Raw genomic sequence first — 18337 nt, 5'->3', positions numbered from 1 at the left:
GAGACTCAGAGGGAAGGCGGGGGAGGGTGGGGGATGGGAGGGGAGATAACCAACCAAAGACCTTGTATGCATACACGCATGGCTCATGGCCACAGACAATAAAGTGGTAAAGACTTGGGATGGGAGGCAAGGGCAGGCTGGAAGGGGTGAATGGGGGGGAAAGGAGGACATATGTAATACTTTCAACAATAAAAATTACAAAAATAAAAAAAAAGAAAGCAGATGGTGGGAACCCAGGTGCTGGTGTAGGAGGATGGAGAGTTAGTGTTTCATAGGGACAGTTTCAGTTTGTAAAGATGGAAAAGTTCTAGAAATGGGTGGTGGAGATAGTTCCACAACAATATGAATGTACATACTACTACTGGACTATACACAAAATGGTTAGGATGCCCTAGCTGGTTTGACTTAGTGGATAGAGCGTTAGCCTGTGGACTGAAGGATCCCGGGTTTGATTCCAGTCAAGGGCATGTACCTTGGTTGCAGGCTCCTCCCCAGCCCGGGCCCTGGTTAGGGTGCATGCAGAAGGCAACCAATCGATGTGTTTCTTCACATCGATATTTCTCTGTCTTTTCCTCTCCTTCCACTCTCTCTAAAATCAATGGGAAAATATCCTCGGGGATTTTAGAAAAAATGGTTAGGATGATAAATTTTATGTTATGTGTATTTTACTATAATACAATGATTTAATAAAATAAAATTAAAAATAGGTGCTGGGACATCAAGGTGGAGGATGATTTTCCTATAACCCTCACATGCTGATGTTCTGGGACGGTGGTCAGCAAACTTCGGCTCAAGAGCCACATGTGGCTCGCGAGCCGCGGTTTGCACGGACAGTTGGGGCAGACATGTAAATGTCGGTACCCTCTTCCTTCACAGCCTCGGCACTTTGTTGTTTTTGGAGAGAGAGGAAAGGAGAGGGACAGAAACATTAACGTGAGAAACATCAATCTGCTGCCTCCTCCACGATCCCACTACGGATCCAGCCCACAATCCAGGCAGGTGCCTTGACCAGGAATCGAACTGACCTTTTGTTTGGTGCATGGGACAACACTCAACCGAGCCACAATGGCCAGGGCAGCCTTGACACTTTAATGACACATATGACTGACCCTTGAGACGCTTGGTCCCTGAAACCCCATCAATTCAGTCCATTTCTACGGTGCTCCCCCTGCATTACATGGCCCACTCTGCCTGCTTGCCTAAAGCACTTTAGCACGTGTCACCTACAGCTAGAAGCAGGCCAGAAAGGCACTGCTACACCTCTTTTCACTGAGGGGCCACCAAGGCTTGGAGAGTTGGGTGGCTTTCCAAGGATGGGAGGGGCAGGCCTGAGGGGAGGGGCAGATCCTAGCTGCTGGCTCCAAAGCCCTTATCTCACCCCCAATCCTAAGCCACTTCTCCAAGTCACAGAGTTGAAGGAACACCTTCAGAAACATGGTGGCAGAGCCCAGAGCAGAAAAGTGGAGGCCTGGCTCTGACACCAAATGACCTCGCTGCTTCATGTTCTCTGAGCCCCTCCCCGAGGTGACAGCTGAGGGACTGAGACAGCCTCAAGGCAGGGAAGGGGGCCAGATCAGAGAACAAAAGAGCCAGAAGCTCAGAGACCAAGGGTGACCAGGGGGTGGGGACAGTCACTTCTAACACTGCGAAGAAACTAGTTACACAGGCTAGTGCACATGTGTCAAACACAAGGCCCGCGGGCCAAATCCAGCCCGCCAGGCCTTGCAATGTGGCCCGCACCGCGCTGTCATCACTGCACTCCACTATCAGTTTATGACTGTTCAGTAAACCATTCGGCCCGCGATTTAGGCTGGATTTTAGATTTTGGCCCCTTCTCTGATTGAGTTCGACACCCCTAGGCTAGTGCTTCCCACCTGGACAATTCTGCCCCCAGGAGACACTGGGCCATGTCTGGGGATATCTGTGGTTGTCATGACTGGAGAAGCAAGTGGATGGGATTAGGGAAGCTGTTCAACCCCCCCTCCCTTCCCCAGTGCCCAAAATACACCCCCCCCCCCCAAGAGAATGTTCTGGCCCCAATGTCCACAGTGCAAGGGGGAGGGGAGGCCCTGGTCTAATATGATCTCAGCTCCCCATCTCTCTTTCAATCATATTGTTTCTCTCCTGAAACTGACCACCAGGCAGAGCCTATGGCCCACCTCCCAGCCCTACTCCAGGCTCCAGCTGTTCAGGCACGCCTGCCTGTCCAAACTTCTGCACACGCCTTCCTGCCTGTCTGGAATGCTTCCCAGAGGCCCTCTTCAGGTAACAAGCTAAGGCCCCCTCCTCCAGGAAGCCTTCCTTCTGCCTTCTCTAGGAGACAAGCACCTCATGCCTCTATAGCTAGCTCTTTTTAAAAAAATGTTTTTACTGATTTTAGAGAGAGTGGGAGGGAGAGAAAAAACATCAATGCCTCAACATGAATCAGCTACCTCCTGCACACCCTCTACTGGGATTGAGCCTGAAACCCAGCCATGCGCCCTGACCAGGAATTGAACCAGGGACCTCTTGATACTTAGGTCGACGCTCAACCACTGAGCACACCAGTGGAACTCTACCGCCTGCTTACAGACAGTTATTGTGACAAGACCTCCGGCCAGGGCTGCCGACTATGCTCTCCCACCCTGGACCCCGGGTGCATGAGAGGCTGGGGAGAGTGTTCCCCCGGGAGGAGAGAACCAGCCAACACACAGCAGAGGGAATCATGAGGCGAGGTAACACTGGAGTGCCAGGCAGCCCAGGTGGGCTGAGCGACTGGGGCAAGGATTTGGCACTTGATTCCACAGCACCAGGGGAGCACAGGAGGGTGGGAAGTGGGACGAGGGGATCCCTTGATGAAGGCCAGAAGACAACTCTAACCAAGGCTATTTGGAGAACAAGACACTGAGGCCCTGCAAAGAGAGACAAGAGTGTGCAGAAGCCAAGCCAACAAGCCCATTCTATGTGCCGGGTGTGTGGCAGCCCAGCTCCCATGCCCACGCCTCTCACCTTGCACACGTTGTGTTGGCACCCGGTGCTGACTGGGGAGAACACCAGTTCCTGGCAGCAAATACACTGGAATGTTTCTTCTACTTTATTCAGGAATTTCTGGAACCAGAAAAGAGGATGCATGAGACCAGCAGAACCTTACACCGAAATGAACAACCATGCTGATGGAACCCTCAGAAAACGGGGCTCCCTACTGGAGCCTGGCCCTGGTTCCCTAATTTAACTCTTCTCCTACCCGTACCCCAGGAGACAGGAGTGGTTGTGATCCCCATTAGGATGAGAAAGCAGAGGCCCAACAGGTGCAGGCCCTGCCCAGGACCTGGAGGTGGGCGAAGCCTGCCAGGGTCACAGCCTCCATAGTGCTGAGCAGGGCGCCCAGGGTTGGGGTGAAGAGCAGCCTTAATCTGAGGGCATGAATCTAGCTCACTCTGTAAATAAGGCTGAGTGCCTTTGACGTGCTGCCCGGGCACGGGGCCCAGCAGTGGATTAAACAGAAGAACCCTATGCCTTCATGGAGATTGGAGCCCTATTGGGGGTGGGAAGGGGGCAAAGATAAAACAGGGAAAGACAGAAATGTCACAACAGTGCTAGGAAAGATAACAGGGAGCCCTGGGAGGGGCCAACCCAAAGGGTAGGTGGTCAGAGAACACTCTATAGAAAAGGTGACCTGAAGGACGTGTGCCTGGCTAAATCATGGCCCCTAAAATACCACATCTGAACCCCAGGATCAGTGTATATGTTCCCTTCCACAGCAAAAGAAACTGCAAATAGAATTAAACTGAGGGCCCTGAGGATGAGACTACATTAAACTAAAAAAGGTTTTGGCCCAGCCGGTGTGGCTCAGTGGTTGAACATCAACCCAGGAACCAAGAGGTCACAGGTTCAATTCCTGGTCAGGGCATATGCCTGGGGGATGTGCGGGAGGCAGCTGATAAGTGATTCCCTCTCATCATTGATATTTCTATCTCTCTCCCCCTTCCTTTCTGAAGTCAATAAAAATACATTTTAAAAAGGTTTTTGCATAACAAAGGGGGGGAAAAAACACACAAAAAGATCACCTACTGAATGTAAGAAGATATTCACTAGTGAAACATGATAAGGGTTTAATATCCAAAACATATATATAAAGAACTCGGACAATTTAACACCAAAAGACAAATAATCTGGTTTAAAAATGGACAGAGAACCTAAGTAGACATTTCTCTAAAGAGGACTACAGAAGGCCAATAGACATGTGGAAAAAAATACTCAATATCACTCATCACCAGAAATGCAAATTAACCATTTCACACCTGTGAGAATGCCTATCATCAATATAACCACAAACAACAAGGGTTAGAGAGAACTTAGAGAAAAGGGAACCCTCGTGCACTGTTGGTAAAAATGCAAGCTGAGATAGCCACTGTGGAAAACAGCATGGAGTTTCCTCAAAAAATTTATAACTAGAACTGCCATATGACCCAGCAATCCCACTTCTGGGTACAGACAACCCAACTTACGATGGTTCAACTTACAATTTTTCAACTTTGCAAAAGTGTGTAAGTGATACCCATTTAGTAAAAAACATATCTCAATTTTTAATTTTTATCCTGTCCTGGGCTAGTGATATGTAGTCTGATACTGACCTGTGGTGCTGAGCAGTGGCAGAGAGAGGCTGTTGCCCAAGTGGAGTTAATGTATGTGCCTGAGCACATTCACAGTGGACTGAGCTAAACTGTGATATTCAGTGGGTTAGATGCAGCAAATGCATATGATTTACGATATATTTATTGGGACAAAGCCCCATGGTAAACTGAGGAACAACTATCTATATCCAAGAGAATTGGAAGCCAGGACTCACAGGGATGGCTGCACACCCATGTACATAGCAGCAGGATTCATGCTGGCCCACTGTCCACTGACAAACGACAGATAAAGAGAATGTCGTTTTTCCAGACAATGGAGTGTGATTCAGCCTTAAAAAGGCCATTCTGACACCTGCCACAATGTGGATGAATCTGAGGACATTATGCTTAGTGAAATAAGCTGGGCACTAAAGAACAAATACTGGGATTCCCCTTTCAGGAGGTCCCTGGAGGAGTCAGTCAGACAGGAGATAGATGGGGATGCCACGGGCTAGGGGAGGTCATGGGCAGTTAGTGGATAACAGGGACTGAATTTCAGTTTGGGAAGTTGAGAAATTTCTGGAGATGAATGCAGATGGGGTGAATGCATGATGATGTGAATATCTTTTAATGCCACTGAGCTGTACACTGAAAAATGGTTAAGATGATACACTTTATGTTATCTCTATTTTGTTATAATAATAAAATAAAAAATAAAAATGGTGGGGGAAGGAGGTGGGGGTGAGAGCTAAGGGTTCAGGAAGGCCACTCAGGCCATACGGGTGCTCACCGGCCCATCCTTGAGTGACTTGAGGATCTCGGTCCACTGCTTAGAGTTGCTCAGGTCCTGCTTGATGAGGTTTTTCTGCTGGGCTGTGAGGCTGTAAGGCTCCACCCTGGCTTTCTTGGGTGTAACTCCCGGGGAGCAGGAACCTGAGACAGAGGAAAGTGGTAAGGGCAGGCGAGCCCAAGAGCATGTGGACAGGCTGCCCATGGAGAAAGACCTGCCTCCTGACTTACTCCTCCGTTTGCCCTTCCTGATCGTGAGATCCTCCTCTCCCTCTTCTTCATCTTTCTCCTCTTCCTTTTCAGTTGGCTTCTTTCTATTCTCTTTCTCCTTCTCCTTCTCCTTCTCCTTCTTGGCCAGGGCCTCAATGTAGCCTTCTGGATACTGCGAAAGGGCAAAGGCAACTGCTGATGAACAGGCTGGAGCGGTGGACCTGGGTGATCCAGACTCCCTGTGGGGTTGGAGACCGGCGACTGCCCCCCTTTGACAACTGTCACTCTGGCTTCACACTTCCTGCCATCTCCCATCTCCCCTCATCTCAAAGTCACTCCCTCCCCTGGCCCCATACCAGCCTTAAAAGCTTAACTCTTACAGCCTCAGATCTGAGGCCTCCACTCAACTCAAGAGCCTGGAGCAGCAATCTCATCACCGCACTTACAAAGAATGCAGAGCTAACCTGCCCTGGCAGGGTGAGAGTGACACATTAAATGAGACGGTGTAGGTAAAACGCTTAGGATCAGATCCAGCAACATGATCATTTTATTATCTTTATTATTTCCTTTAAGAGGTAGGCAAACTTTCCCAAAGAGGTCAGGTGGTAAATATATTTCCAGCTCTGCTGTGGTTGCACCCTCAGAAAACTTTTTTGCTAAAAACTGTCCCCTGGGGACCTTCCTGCAATCCAATCTCATTCCGATGGCCCTTGGGCTCCAGGTCCGCACAAGCATTACTTTGTTATAACCCTAGATCTAAGACGCCTAGAGTCACGTCTGATTCGGAAATATTACATCCAGAAACTTCCAACCTTTGTTAAACGAAACACTAAGTTGCAATGGAAACCCTACTCCCATCAGAAGCTGATGGTCCCGTCCCACAGCTATTTTTCTCCCCAGTTCCTAGCTTCTGAAATTACCCACGTACACACATTATGTTCAAAAGACAACTCTTGTGACGCCCCCCAGAGGGTAGGCGCTATCAGATTCTCAGTGACAATTAAGACTCCTTAAATAGTCCCCAAACAGTTATCAGCTGTTAGAGTACCTCACAATAATAAACAGAAAACACCACAATTATAGTGCCAAAAGCCCTATTCCAGCACAGGGTGAATTCTTGGAAAATAGAAGATTCCATTTCTGTAAAAAGACAGGCGATGGCAGGGAGGGACCAATCCTCCCTATCTTTAGAACTGACTTCTCCACTGTGTGTGTGTTGTTGTTATTGTTTTTCAGATAAACCCATCTACTAACACAGGTAAGAAGTCTGGATCTCAACTCTAACTATGAACACAATCTGCCCATCCCCAAACTCCACTGACTGCGGAATTGAAATGCGGTAGACAGCAGCAAGGTGTGGCCAGCTCAGCTCCTAGACATCATTTAGGATGAAAGAGAAACCCAAGAGCTTCCAGGCCAAGAAGGCAGGCTCTGGCTAGCTGAGCACCCACAGCCCAGTTCTCCTGCCATGATCCCAAGTGACTGGCCAGGAAGATGATGCTCCAAGCAGGCCTGGGGGCCAGGTGAGCACGGCCTGCACGCACCTGCATGGTCAGTCCCAGCTGTTTGATCCGGTTCATCCCTTTCTTCGTCCAGGGGCCAGGCTCATCGTCGTCCCTCCGCAGAAGGTATCGCCATACCAGGAAGCCGGATTTCCCCTTCTCAGGCCAGTACTTCACAACCTGTGGGGAGCGAGAGCCTACGTCAGTGTCATCTGGGACTGGAGGTGGCGCCGGTGGGGGCAGGGAGGACCTCTCACCTTGTAGATGCCGTCGTACCGGTTGCCCTCAGTGGGGGCGTATTTGCTGTGCTTGCGGCCCTTGGTGTTGCGCACCACCCGGACCGGCTTCCCTGAGCGCCAGTCCTTGGCCTCGGCCCCTTTGCGTTCATTGATGGGGGCATTGCAGTTGAGAGCCAGTGCCCTGCGAAGGGAGGGGGGGTGTCACATGTTATAGTATTGATTATATCCCCCAAAAAGAAAGGGCATCCTAACCCATGGAACCTATGAATGTGATCTTCTTTGGAAAAAGGGTGCTTACAGAAAAAGTCAAGCTCAGAGGTCAGAATGGATGAGGGGAACCCTAAATCCAATAACTAGTGTCCCAGAAGAAAAGGAAATTGAGACACAGACACACAGAAGATACCATGTGAAGACGGAGGCTGGAGTGATGCCGCCACAAGAAAAGAGACCAAGGATTGCCGGCCTCAGCTGAAGAGGCAAGAAGGACCCTCCCACAGAAATTTCAGGGAGAGCATGGCCCTGTAACACCTTGATTTTGACTTTGGGCTTCCAGAAATATGTGAGAATTTCTGTTGTTTTAAACTGCCCAGTTCGTGGTATTTCATTACTGGAGCCACGAGCTACTATAGCATGTGGAGAGGACATCATCAAGAAAAAGAGGATCACCTAACCAGTTTGGCTCAGTGGATAGAGCATCAGCCTGTAGACTGGAGGGTCCCAGATTCAATTCCGGTCAAGGGGTTGTGCGCACATCCCCGGTGGGAGGTGTGCAGGAGGCAGGTGATCGATGTTCTCTCTCATTGATGTTTGACTCTCTCCCTCTCCCTTCCTCTCTGTGAAAAATCAATAAAATTTATTTTTAAAAATGAAAGAAAAAGAGGAGACAGCAAACAAGGGCTGGCCAGGCAGGTCTGTTTCGCCCAAGGGCACAGGGGCCGGGGCAAGCCAACCAGATGCCAGGCTCAGCACTCTGACCTCCTGATTGGGTGTGAAAGAAAAAGCTGCAACTATGTAATTGTTTTCTGGGTGCAAACAGTAATTTTTAAACAAGTTTCTTAATTTGTGTGCAGCATCACTTAATGTTAGCTTACAGGCAGTTCCTCGTATTAAATCTTTTCTGAAAACATGATTTTTAACAGTTACTGAAATTAAAATATTCCACTAAAATGTACAACGAATCCTTACCTTTAAAAAAAAAAGAATTCAGGTACTAATACTTTGCTATTTTACATATTGATAAGATAAATATTACTACTTACAAGATTTTCCCCTCCCCTTGTCTCATCATACACTTTCGAAGTATAATAGAACTGGTGTCATAAGATCATTTTCAACACCTTTCCAGAAAAATGTTGTATTTCTCCCAAAAGGGGAGCACCAGTCTATGCCTTGGCATTTCACAGGGGAAATAAATAGTATCTCACCATCACTTCAATTTGTATTTCCTTGATTACTAAAGTTGAACAATTTTTCATGGTCATTAGAGATTTCCATTTCTTTTGTGAATGATCTGCACGGCCCTTTTTAAAATTAAGTTTTTCTTGTTGATTTGCAACAGCTCTTTGCATAACAATCATGTGTCATTTTGTTGCAGATTTTCCCCCAAAGAGTCATCTGCCTCTTCATTTTACTTATGGGTTTATGAACGCAATTTATAATATTTACATCACCAAATCTATCTTTTCCTTTGGGCTTTATAATACTTTTTTAAAAAAATATATATTTTATTGATTTTTTACAGAGAGGAAGGGAGAGGGACAGAGAGCCAGAAACATCGAGAGAGAAACATCGACCAGCTGCCTCCTGCACACCCCCCACTGGGGTTGTGCTCGCAACCAATGTACATGCCCTTGACCGGAATCAAACCCGGGACCCTTCAGTCCTCAAACCAACGCTCTATCCACTGAGCCAAACCAGCCTCAGCTATAATACTTTTTTTTTTAAATATTTTTTTATTGATTTGAGAGAGAAAGGAGGAAAAAATCATCGATGTGAGAAACATCCATCAGCTGCCTCCTACATGTCCCTTAATTGGGATGGGACCTGCAATCCAGATATGTGCTCTGACCTGAATCAAACCGGCAAGGGCAAGGCTTTATGATACTTTTTATGCTTACAAAGACTTTCCCGCCCTGGCCAGTTTTGCTCAGTGGATAGAGCACCAGCCCTCAGACTGAAGGATCCCAGATTTGATTCAGGTCAGGGCACATACCTCAGTTGCAGGCTTGTTCCCATACAAGAGGCAAACAATTGATGTGACTATCACATCAGATGTTTCTCTCTCTTCCCCTCTCTCCCCCACCCCCTCTTTCACTCTCTCAAAAAGAAAAAAGAAAAAAAAAAAGGAAAAATATTCTGGGAAGATTAACAACAACAACAAAATACCTTTCCCTATCATACAATTGAGGGGTCAGAAAACTTCACCCCACTGATTGGCTTTTCAGATCAAGTTTTATTGGACCACAGCCATACATGTTTATTTATATAAGTTGATTGGTGCTGCTTTTGTGCTATGGCAGAGGTGACTGGCTGCAACAGAGACCATGCAGTTCAAAAAGCCAAAAGATTATCTGGCCTCTTCAGGGAAAATTTCACTCTAATGCAAGCATGTCAAACTCAAAGGCTAACATGGGCCAAATAAGTTTATGTGGGCCACAAAAAAAAATATATATATATACAAAAGCTTCAACTTCCATAGAAATGTAGGTTTATTTCAATAGAGACATGCTGAATACAAAGGGCTGAAATAAATGAGTAATCGTTAACATAAAATAGAACATTTTTAATAAAAATTAATATTTTTTCTTGAACATTAACTTACCAGACACTGAATAACTGCACAAATTAATAAGCGTAACGCAAACAAACCTATTTTTCTTGTTCTCCCAAAGCGAAATATTTCCTGTTGCGCACACCAAACAAGTCAGTCCAAGACTAATGACGTGGCAATTGGCTGCTAAAATATTCGCTCTAGTATTAGTGGAGAGAAATGCTGCGCCTGCGTGTAAGACGCTTAAGGGAAATAAATGCAACACGATTATAGTGATCAGTCATTAGTGAAGCTGTAGTTCATTACTAATAATTATGTATAACAGGATATTATAAAAATTAAGTTATGTAATTCTTATTAAAATGTTTCTTACATTCCGTTATATTGGCTGGGCCGAGAAATATTCATTGTGACCCATGGGCCTCGAGTTTGACATGCTTGCTCTAATGCACTGAATGACTCACAAGTCTTTAGCAGACAGAGATAGAAAGATGTAGCAGCTAGAGGATGCGGCAGAAGTGAGTTAGTAAAAAAATAAGAAAATCTTGTTTCTGCAAACCTGTTGGTGTTGGTGAGTTTCTGATCACAGGACTGTTCTGCAGTCCGCTTGTTGCCGGAAAGATCTCGACCACCGCTACCAGTATACGTGAAAAACTCCCCATTGTCCTGCAACAGGGAAGGACAAGCTGAACCCTCCACACAGAGCAAAGACTCCACTAAAAAGAAACTCACAACACCCCTAGAATGTCAACTGTCAAAGAAACAGAAAATAACCAGTGAGGATGAGGAGGAGGATGTGGAGAAATTGGGAATCCTGTGCACGGCCGGTGGAATGGAAAAGGGGGCAGCTGCTGTGGAAAATGCTATGGAGGTCCCTCAAAAAATGAAATGTGACCCAGCAATGCCATTTCTGGGTCTGTCTCTACCCAAAAGAACTGAAAGAAGGGCATTTCAGAGATATGTGTGCACTCATATTCACAGCAGCATTTTATTCACAATATCCAAGAGGTGAAAGCCATCCAAGTATCCATTGATGGATACACACAATATAGTTGTTCAGACAATGAAATATTATTCAGCCTTTAAAACGGAAGGAAATTCTGCAATATGCTCCACATGGATGAACCTTGAGGACATTATGCTCAGTGAAATAACCCAGTCACAAAAGAACTTATAGTGTGATTCCACTCAGAGGAGGTCCCTACAGGATTCATAGAGACAGAAAGTAAATGGTGGGAGCCCGGGGCTGGGAGAGAGGGATTAGGAGTTATCTTTTAATGGGGACAGAGTTTCAGTTTGGAAAGATGAGCAAGTTCTAGAAATAAATTCTGGTGATGGTTACACAACAATGTTAATGTATTTAAATTCCACTGAGATGTATACAGTTAAAAATTGTTAATATGGCACATCTTATGTGTATTTTACATTTAAAAAATAAATAAAACAACCCCTACTCACCACATCGTCCTCATACCCCCCCGACAGGATCAGGGAGTACGCCCCATCATTGCTCCGGCCATGGATGCCCGCCACGTGCGGGCGATGGACTCCTGACTCACTGACCTGTGAAAAACCACCAAGAAGCAAATGGCACCTTCTGGACTACCTGCTGCTGCTGCAGAGCCAGGGGCCTGACTTTCGCTCTGAGTGTAACACGCCTGTGACAGAACGCTGATCTGGGCCACAGCATAGAAGGAGCTGGCTTTAATTCCAGCCATGCCACCTGCTCGAAGGGTGGCCCTCTCCAGTGAAGGGGCTTCTAGGAGATCAGTGCCTGAGGCCGAACTCCAGATGTTTACACGTACCTGGACTCTGAACTTCCACATGGTGCCCACAGGGATCCCTGGGATGGGTCCGTAGTGGTTGGATGGAACGATGGTGCACTCCTTGGTGCGCCCCACGCACGCCATGCCCTGTCCGGTAGAAGAGATGAGTGTGAGCGAGCACGGGAGGGCGGGCAGAGCTGCCAGGGGAGTACAGAGCAACGGGGCCACCTCACCTTGCCCCAGTCCCGCTGCGAGGATGATGTGGCCGATGCCATTTTCGACTTCTTCTTACTCTCTTTCAGCTTCTCCCCTGCCAACACCACCTCGCTGGCGTCATTTCGACATTTAGGGCAGAACCTGTGACAACAGGGACATCACCCTCTGACCTTAGCCCGCCCCCCTCCTACTAGCCCTGCAGACATAGCCGGCTCCTTCCAGCTCCCAACCTCCTGAGCTGTCCGAAAAGGGAAATCTTTTACATTTAAATTCATTAAAATTAAACAAGAAAACCAGTTCCTCGGTCATACGTGCCACATATGAAGTGGTCAGTAGCCACGTGCGGAGTGTCAACCGTCATGGAAAGTGCAGAGAGAGAACCTTGCCATAATTCCAGAACATTCTACTGAACAGACTCTTGTCCCTCCCCTGCTGGGAATTTCACAGCACCTCCTCAAGAGAAATTCCATGGGCACCTCCTCACTGCCATAGACTCAGTTGCCCCATCTCCACAAAGAGGGCTTATAAAAACAGCCACCTCCAAGTTATAGTGACCACAGTTAACAGGTTAGGGTGTTAACACCAGAGCCTTGTGCAACCCCACCTTTCGATGACGTTGGCAGTTACTAGTCTGTGCCAAGAGCATCATGGCCAACAAACCTGCTCTTGGGCAATGTGGAGATGCCCGGCTCTCTGCCTCCCCTCAGTTACCCAGAGGCCTAGGCCACACCTGGGTCACAGGATGTTCCCTCACCCCATTTCCCTCACTGCCCTGATGGGTTTGCCAGGGACAGACAACATTCGTGCTATTTATTGGCACCCACCAGCCCCCTCTCCTGGATAGCTCAGCACCGCGGCCCCAAGCCCGCCACCGGAGCATTCAAGGCATCCACTCACCACTCCGTCTCCGGGGGAACACTGCTGAGAGGCGGGTTGAGACAATATAAGTGAAAGGCATGGTCGCAATCATCACACATGAGCTGCTTGTCAGGATCCTGCTTGCTCCCACACAGGCTGCAGGAACACTCGTGGCAGGGCTTGCTCGGGTTGTCCTTGCATTTATTGCAGAAGGGCTTGTTCTTCCCTGGACACAGCAGCGGGGGTCAGCTTGGCAGGGCCAGCCAAAGAAACAGGAGCCCCACCCCTCATTCCGGAGACACAGAGGGCAGAATCAGAACTCACTTTTCACTGGGTTTTCAACCATGGGGCTCCCCTCGCCAGGACGCTCAATCTTGAAAACTTCATCCACAAACACGATCCGACAGTTGCTGAGAGAACCACTCCTGTGAGAGACAAGCCATTAGAACATTCCAGTTGGCCAGCCCTGCAAAGACACCTCCAAGAGGACTTGGCCACCCAGCATATTCTCGGAGCATATGAGCACCTCTCTAATGGCACCGAGTTAAGAGTCTCCTCAGGGCCCTAGTGCATTCAGCAGCTACTGCCCTTGCCAATTCAAGTCCTATTAAATCAAATACAAGATTAAAAAAAAAAAAAGCAGAGTATAAAACAGTTTCATTACGTGATACAATGAGAGTAAGTTCTAACCTCCAGGCCAGGAGAGGCCGATTGAACAGGGCCCATCATGCAGGAATCACCATGGTCAAATCTGATCAACTTGCTGTCATCAAAATACAAAAGCTCCTCTAAGTTAAAATGACCTCACAGACAGTCAAACCTGATTCTCAGATGTGGCTATCTATACCAAAACTTCAGTTTTCAATCTGACAACCCTTTCATGTTGACACCTCAGCATGACAAAAAGCATCTCTCAGGGAACAAAAGAGAGAATGCTTTTGTTGCTGGCAAAATCAATGATTAGCACAATTTTAAAACATAAAGAAACCAGAAAGAGTGCTAATGTTGCTAAGGATGTGAAAGTGCTCACAAAACAACAATCACAGGCAACTGAATAGAAAAACTGTTGTTGATTGGATAACTGATAAGCAGTTAACCAGTGATTGCATTTCAGAGGCAGCAATAAATTAAAAATTCATTTAAGGCTAGTAGGGGGTGCTTTGATAAATTTGAGTATTTATAGATTAAACAGTGTATTAGACATGTGCTATATATAAGAAAAGTTAAAACGAAAGCATTTGGGGGTCTGTAATAGATTAATTCCATTTACATTATTTTTAATGGGGAAAAATGATTCGGTTTTCGAACAAATTGCTTCTCAAATAGCCTTGCAGAACCAATAAGTTCAAGAACTAAGGTTCCACAGTACATCCACAATGTCCAACAGAAATGACCACAAGCTACGAACAGGTGCCACATGGGTAATTCCACATTTCCTAGTAACTATATTCAAAAAGTTAAGAACAGATAAAATTCATGTGAATATGTTTTATGTAACCCAATGTACACAAAAGATTATTTCAATATGCAATGAATAGTAAAGAATTATTAATAGCCTTTTTTTAAGTAAGTAGACTTTATTTTTTAGAGCAGTATTTGGTTCACAGCCAAATTCAACAGAAAGTACAGATTAATAGCTTTTTTTCAAATACAGCCAGTGTTGCACACCCAGGGCACATCTCAGTGTGCATGGGCCACACTGCAAGAGCTCGGCAGCTCGTGGCCCATGGCTGTGGGGTCTCTTGGCCAGGCCTGCGCCCTCTTACAATCTGGGACCCCTCAGGGGATGTCAGAGAGCTGATTTCTGCCCGATCCCCGAAGACCAGGTCAAGACCCCACTGGGGCACAAATCTAGTATGCATATAAGATCTTTGTTAATCTATTCCCACCCTCCCCTTCCCCTTTTCCTCTGAGATTCATCAGTCTGTTCCATGTTTCCATGCCTGTGCGTTGAGCATCTGCCCTCTGATGGTCAGTGCACGTCATAGCTTTCTGTCGGATGGTCAGACAGTCACTTAGGCTTTTATATAGATAGATAGAAGATAACAGAAAAATAATGCAAAAAATCTTTAAATATTTGTCAATTAAACACCTTACTTCTAAGTAAGCCAGGAGTCAAAGGGAAGTCTCAAAGGAAATAAAATAGAGCCCAACCAGCATGGCTCAGCGGTTGGCCTTTGAACCAAGAGATCATGGTTCAATTCTTGGTCAGGGCACATGTCTGGGTTATGGGCTCAATCCCCAGTTGGGAGATGTGCAGGAGATAGCCAATCAATGATTCATCATTGATGTTTCTCTCTCTCTCCCCCTCTCCCTTCCTCTCTGAAATTAATTAAAGTATATATTCTTAAAAAAATAGAGAACTGAATAAAAATAAAAATATAACATAGCAGAATGTGTGGAAAGCAGTTAAGGCACTGCTTAAGAGGGGAATTTATAGCACTAAAATGTTTATAATAGAAATTTTTCTCAAGATCACTAGTCTAAGTTGCTACCTCATGACACTAGAAAAAGAAGAGAAAATCAATCCAAGGAAAGGAGAAAAGCAAAAGGATGAGAGCAAATCAATGAAATTGGAAACAAGAAAACAATAGAGAAAAGCCATGAAACAATAACATCACTGCAGCCTCCTCACTGGTGTCCTGGCTGCCATGCGGCCCCTGCAGTCCATTCCCTGCTTGGCTGCCAGAGTGATGGTTCTCAATTGTAGGTCCAAGCATGTGGTTCCCAGGCTCAAAATGCCCCAATGACTGCCAGCAATAAAGACTAAACACCAGTTCTGTACCACTCCTGGCCATACTCTGAATATCCAAACTCATGGAGGGGTTCCAGTCTCCACTCCTCACTCCCTCTCTCCCTCCACTCCAGCCCACTGGCCTCCTCGCTAGGCCACAAATGGACCAGGAATGGGCCTGTTCCAGAACCTTTGCACCTATCTGTGTTGGGGACAAGATTGTCCAGGTATGTGTCTGTAGTCACTATATACAATGAAATATTATCCAGTCACCAAAAGGAAGGTCTGACACACGATACTACATGGATGAGATTTGAGGACATTATGCTGAGTGAAATAAGCCAGACACAAAAAGACAAATGCTATATGATTTCATTCATATGAGGTCCCTGGAGGAAGGACAGAAAGAAGATAGTGGGTGTTAGGCTGGGGGCGACTGGGAGTTAGTGTTTAATGAAAATCGTTTCTGTTTGGGATGATTAAAAAGTTCTGGAAATGGGAAAGTGTTGATGGTCACACAACAATGTGAATGTTCTTAATGTTCCTAAACTGTACAGTTAAAAATGGTTAGGATGGCCCTGGCTGGTTGCTCAATGGTTAGATCATCTACCCGGAGACTGAAGGGTCGCAGGTTACTTTAACTGTGGGCTCTATCCCCATTCCCACCTCTCCATTCCCGCCTGGCCAGAGCTCATGCGGGAGGCAACCAATTGATGTGTCTCTCTCACACTGATGTGTGCCTCTGTCTAAAAAAAAAAAAAAAAAAATCAATGGAAAAAATATCCTCAGATGAAGATTAACAACAAAAAAACACTGGTGTGGTTGAGCACCAAAAGGTCGCTGGTTCAATTGCCAGTGAGGGCACACGCCCGGGTTTCAGGCTCCATCCCCAGAAGGGGGCATGCACACATGGATGTTTCTCTCCCCTCCCCCCTCTATAACCAATAAAAACATATTTTTACAAATGATTAGGATAGTAAGTTTTCCATTATATATTGTCTTAACACACACATAAGAAAGGCAAAGTAGGACAGAGACTGGCAAATATTTTCTGCAAAAATTCAAGCAGTACATGTTTTCAGTCTCTTTCCCAACTACTCAAATGTGCACTTCCAACATAAAAGGAGCCACAGATAATCAGCAAACAGATGGGTGTGGCTGTGTGCCAATAAAACTTTATTTGCCAAAACAGGCTAAGGGCCAGCTCTGGCCTAGTTTGCTGACCATGGATATAGAGCACATGTGGGTTGGTGTGTTTGTATATGTTTATGCTTGTTTATGCACAGAATGTTCCTGGAAGTTCAGGGAATTTTTTTTTTTTTTTTGTAATCCTCCCTGAGGATATTTTTTCCCATTGCTTTCCAGAGAGTGGAAGAAAGGAGAGAAGAGAAGAGAGATAGAAACGTCAGTATGAGAGACCATCCCACAGGCGCTCTGACAGGGTGAAGAGCAAACCTGCAACCGAGGTATATGCCCTTGTCAGGGAATCAAATCTAAGACCCTATGGTGCACAGGCTGACGTTCTAACCTCTGAGAAACACCAGCCACGGCAGTACCTTCTGACTTGGATGCATTTTAAGTTCTTACCTATTTGCCAAATCTAAAACAACAAATAAAAGAGAACAAGGAAGGCCGACATTTCCACCTGAGGCTCGGGGATGGTTCCCGAGCAGGGGCATGAAGGGTCAGTCTCAGATCACCAGTAAACCAGCAGGAAGCTGGAGTGGAGCCCCAGAGGGAGGACAGGTGGAGGCTGAGGGCCTTGTCCACAGAGCGCTGGCTGGATAGCCACTCACCCGAGACTGATGTTAGCATACAGCTCCCGTGATGTCCGGGTCTGCTTCTTCCGCTGGATCACCGCGTCGTACCAGAAGCCCCGATCCTTCGGCTTGTCGGGGTTGTAGTTGAGCATGACCTCCTGGCCCTCCTTCAGATCCTGCCATCTGATGATTTCTCGGGCCCGGGCCCGGACGTTCTGTGAACTCATCTGGACCACACCGTATTCCGGGTAACTAGGAGGCAAACCCCACACTCAGATTCCAGGGCAACACCAGATCCCTTTCCCTCCAAAGAGAGAAGTGAGGAGGAGAAAGCCACACACAACAGAGGTGTGGGTTATCTCATCAAAGGAGCAAGTAAATTCCTCTGCTGGTGTCGAAATACACAGGTGCAGAAGACAGGTTTCAATTACAGAAGGTGTTGTGGGTTGACCTTGTGTCCCCCAAAAAGATATGCTGGTGGTCTAACCCTTGGCACTTGGGAATGACACCTAATTTGAAAATAAAGTCTTTGCAGATGTAATCAAGTTAAGTCACACTGCCTTAATCCATTATAACTGGTGTCCTTCCAAGAGGGAACAAGTCAGACACAGAGAATGACACATGAAAGGGGAGACAGAGGCTAGAATATGGTCACCAGCCAAGGATTGCCGGCCATAATCAGAAGCTGGAAGAGGAGAGGAAGGATTCTCTCCTACAGGTTTCGGGAAAATCATGGCCTGGCTGACACCTTGATTTTGGCCTCTGAAACTGTAAACTAACTTTTTTCACATTCTGAAAATGATTTTTGCAGAGGGACATGCATTAACTCATTTATATAAACATAATGCATTGGCTATTAGGATACGATATAGGAAGTCATTATCCTAGATATACAGAAATG

General features: G+C 46.4%; 1 protein-coding gene across 3 annotated transcripts in view; it reads right to left on the bottom strand.

Annotated features, from left to right (window-relative positions):
* UHRF1 (ubiquitin like with PHD and ring finger domains 1) overlaps positions 1-18337 on the bottom strand; it is a 38469-nt gene that overhangs the window by 2882 nt on the left and 17250 nt on the right. For 2 of the 3 annotated variants that reach the window (XM_084883678.1, XM_084883679.1), the window contains exons 5-15: positions 17473-17688; positions 13267-13367; positions 12982-13168; positions 12102-12225; positions 11908-12015; positions 11561-11665; positions 10662-10768; positions 7351-7513; positions 7136-7273; positions 5383-5763; positions 2989-3087 (exon numbers count right to left, since the gene is read on the bottom strand). In XM_084883678.1, coding sequence (XP_084739804.1) covers positions 2989-3087; positions 5383-5763; positions 7136-7273; positions 7351-7513; positions 10662-10768; positions 11561-11665; positions 11908-12015; positions 12102-12225; positions 12982-13168; positions 13267-13367; positions 17473-17688 — 1729 coding nt within the window. The remainder of the gene's footprint in view (positions 1-2988; positions 3088-5382; positions 5764-7135; positions 7274-7350; positions 7514-10661; positions 10769-11560; positions 11666-11907; positions 12016-12101; positions 12226-12981; positions 13169-13266; positions 13368-17472; positions 17689-18337) is intronic. The other variant, XM_084883680.1, reaches the window with a different exon arrangement.

This window comes from Pipistrellus hanaki (genome assembly GCF_964339955.1).
Source record: "Pipistrellus hanaki genome assembly, chromosome: 5".
Classification (NCBI taxonomy): Eukaryota; Metazoa; Chordata; class Mammalia; order Chiroptera; family Vespertilionidae; genus Pipistrellus; species Pipistrellus hanaki.
Note: the sequence above shows the minus strand (reverse complement) of the source record. Positions and strands in the feature narration are given on the sequence as shown.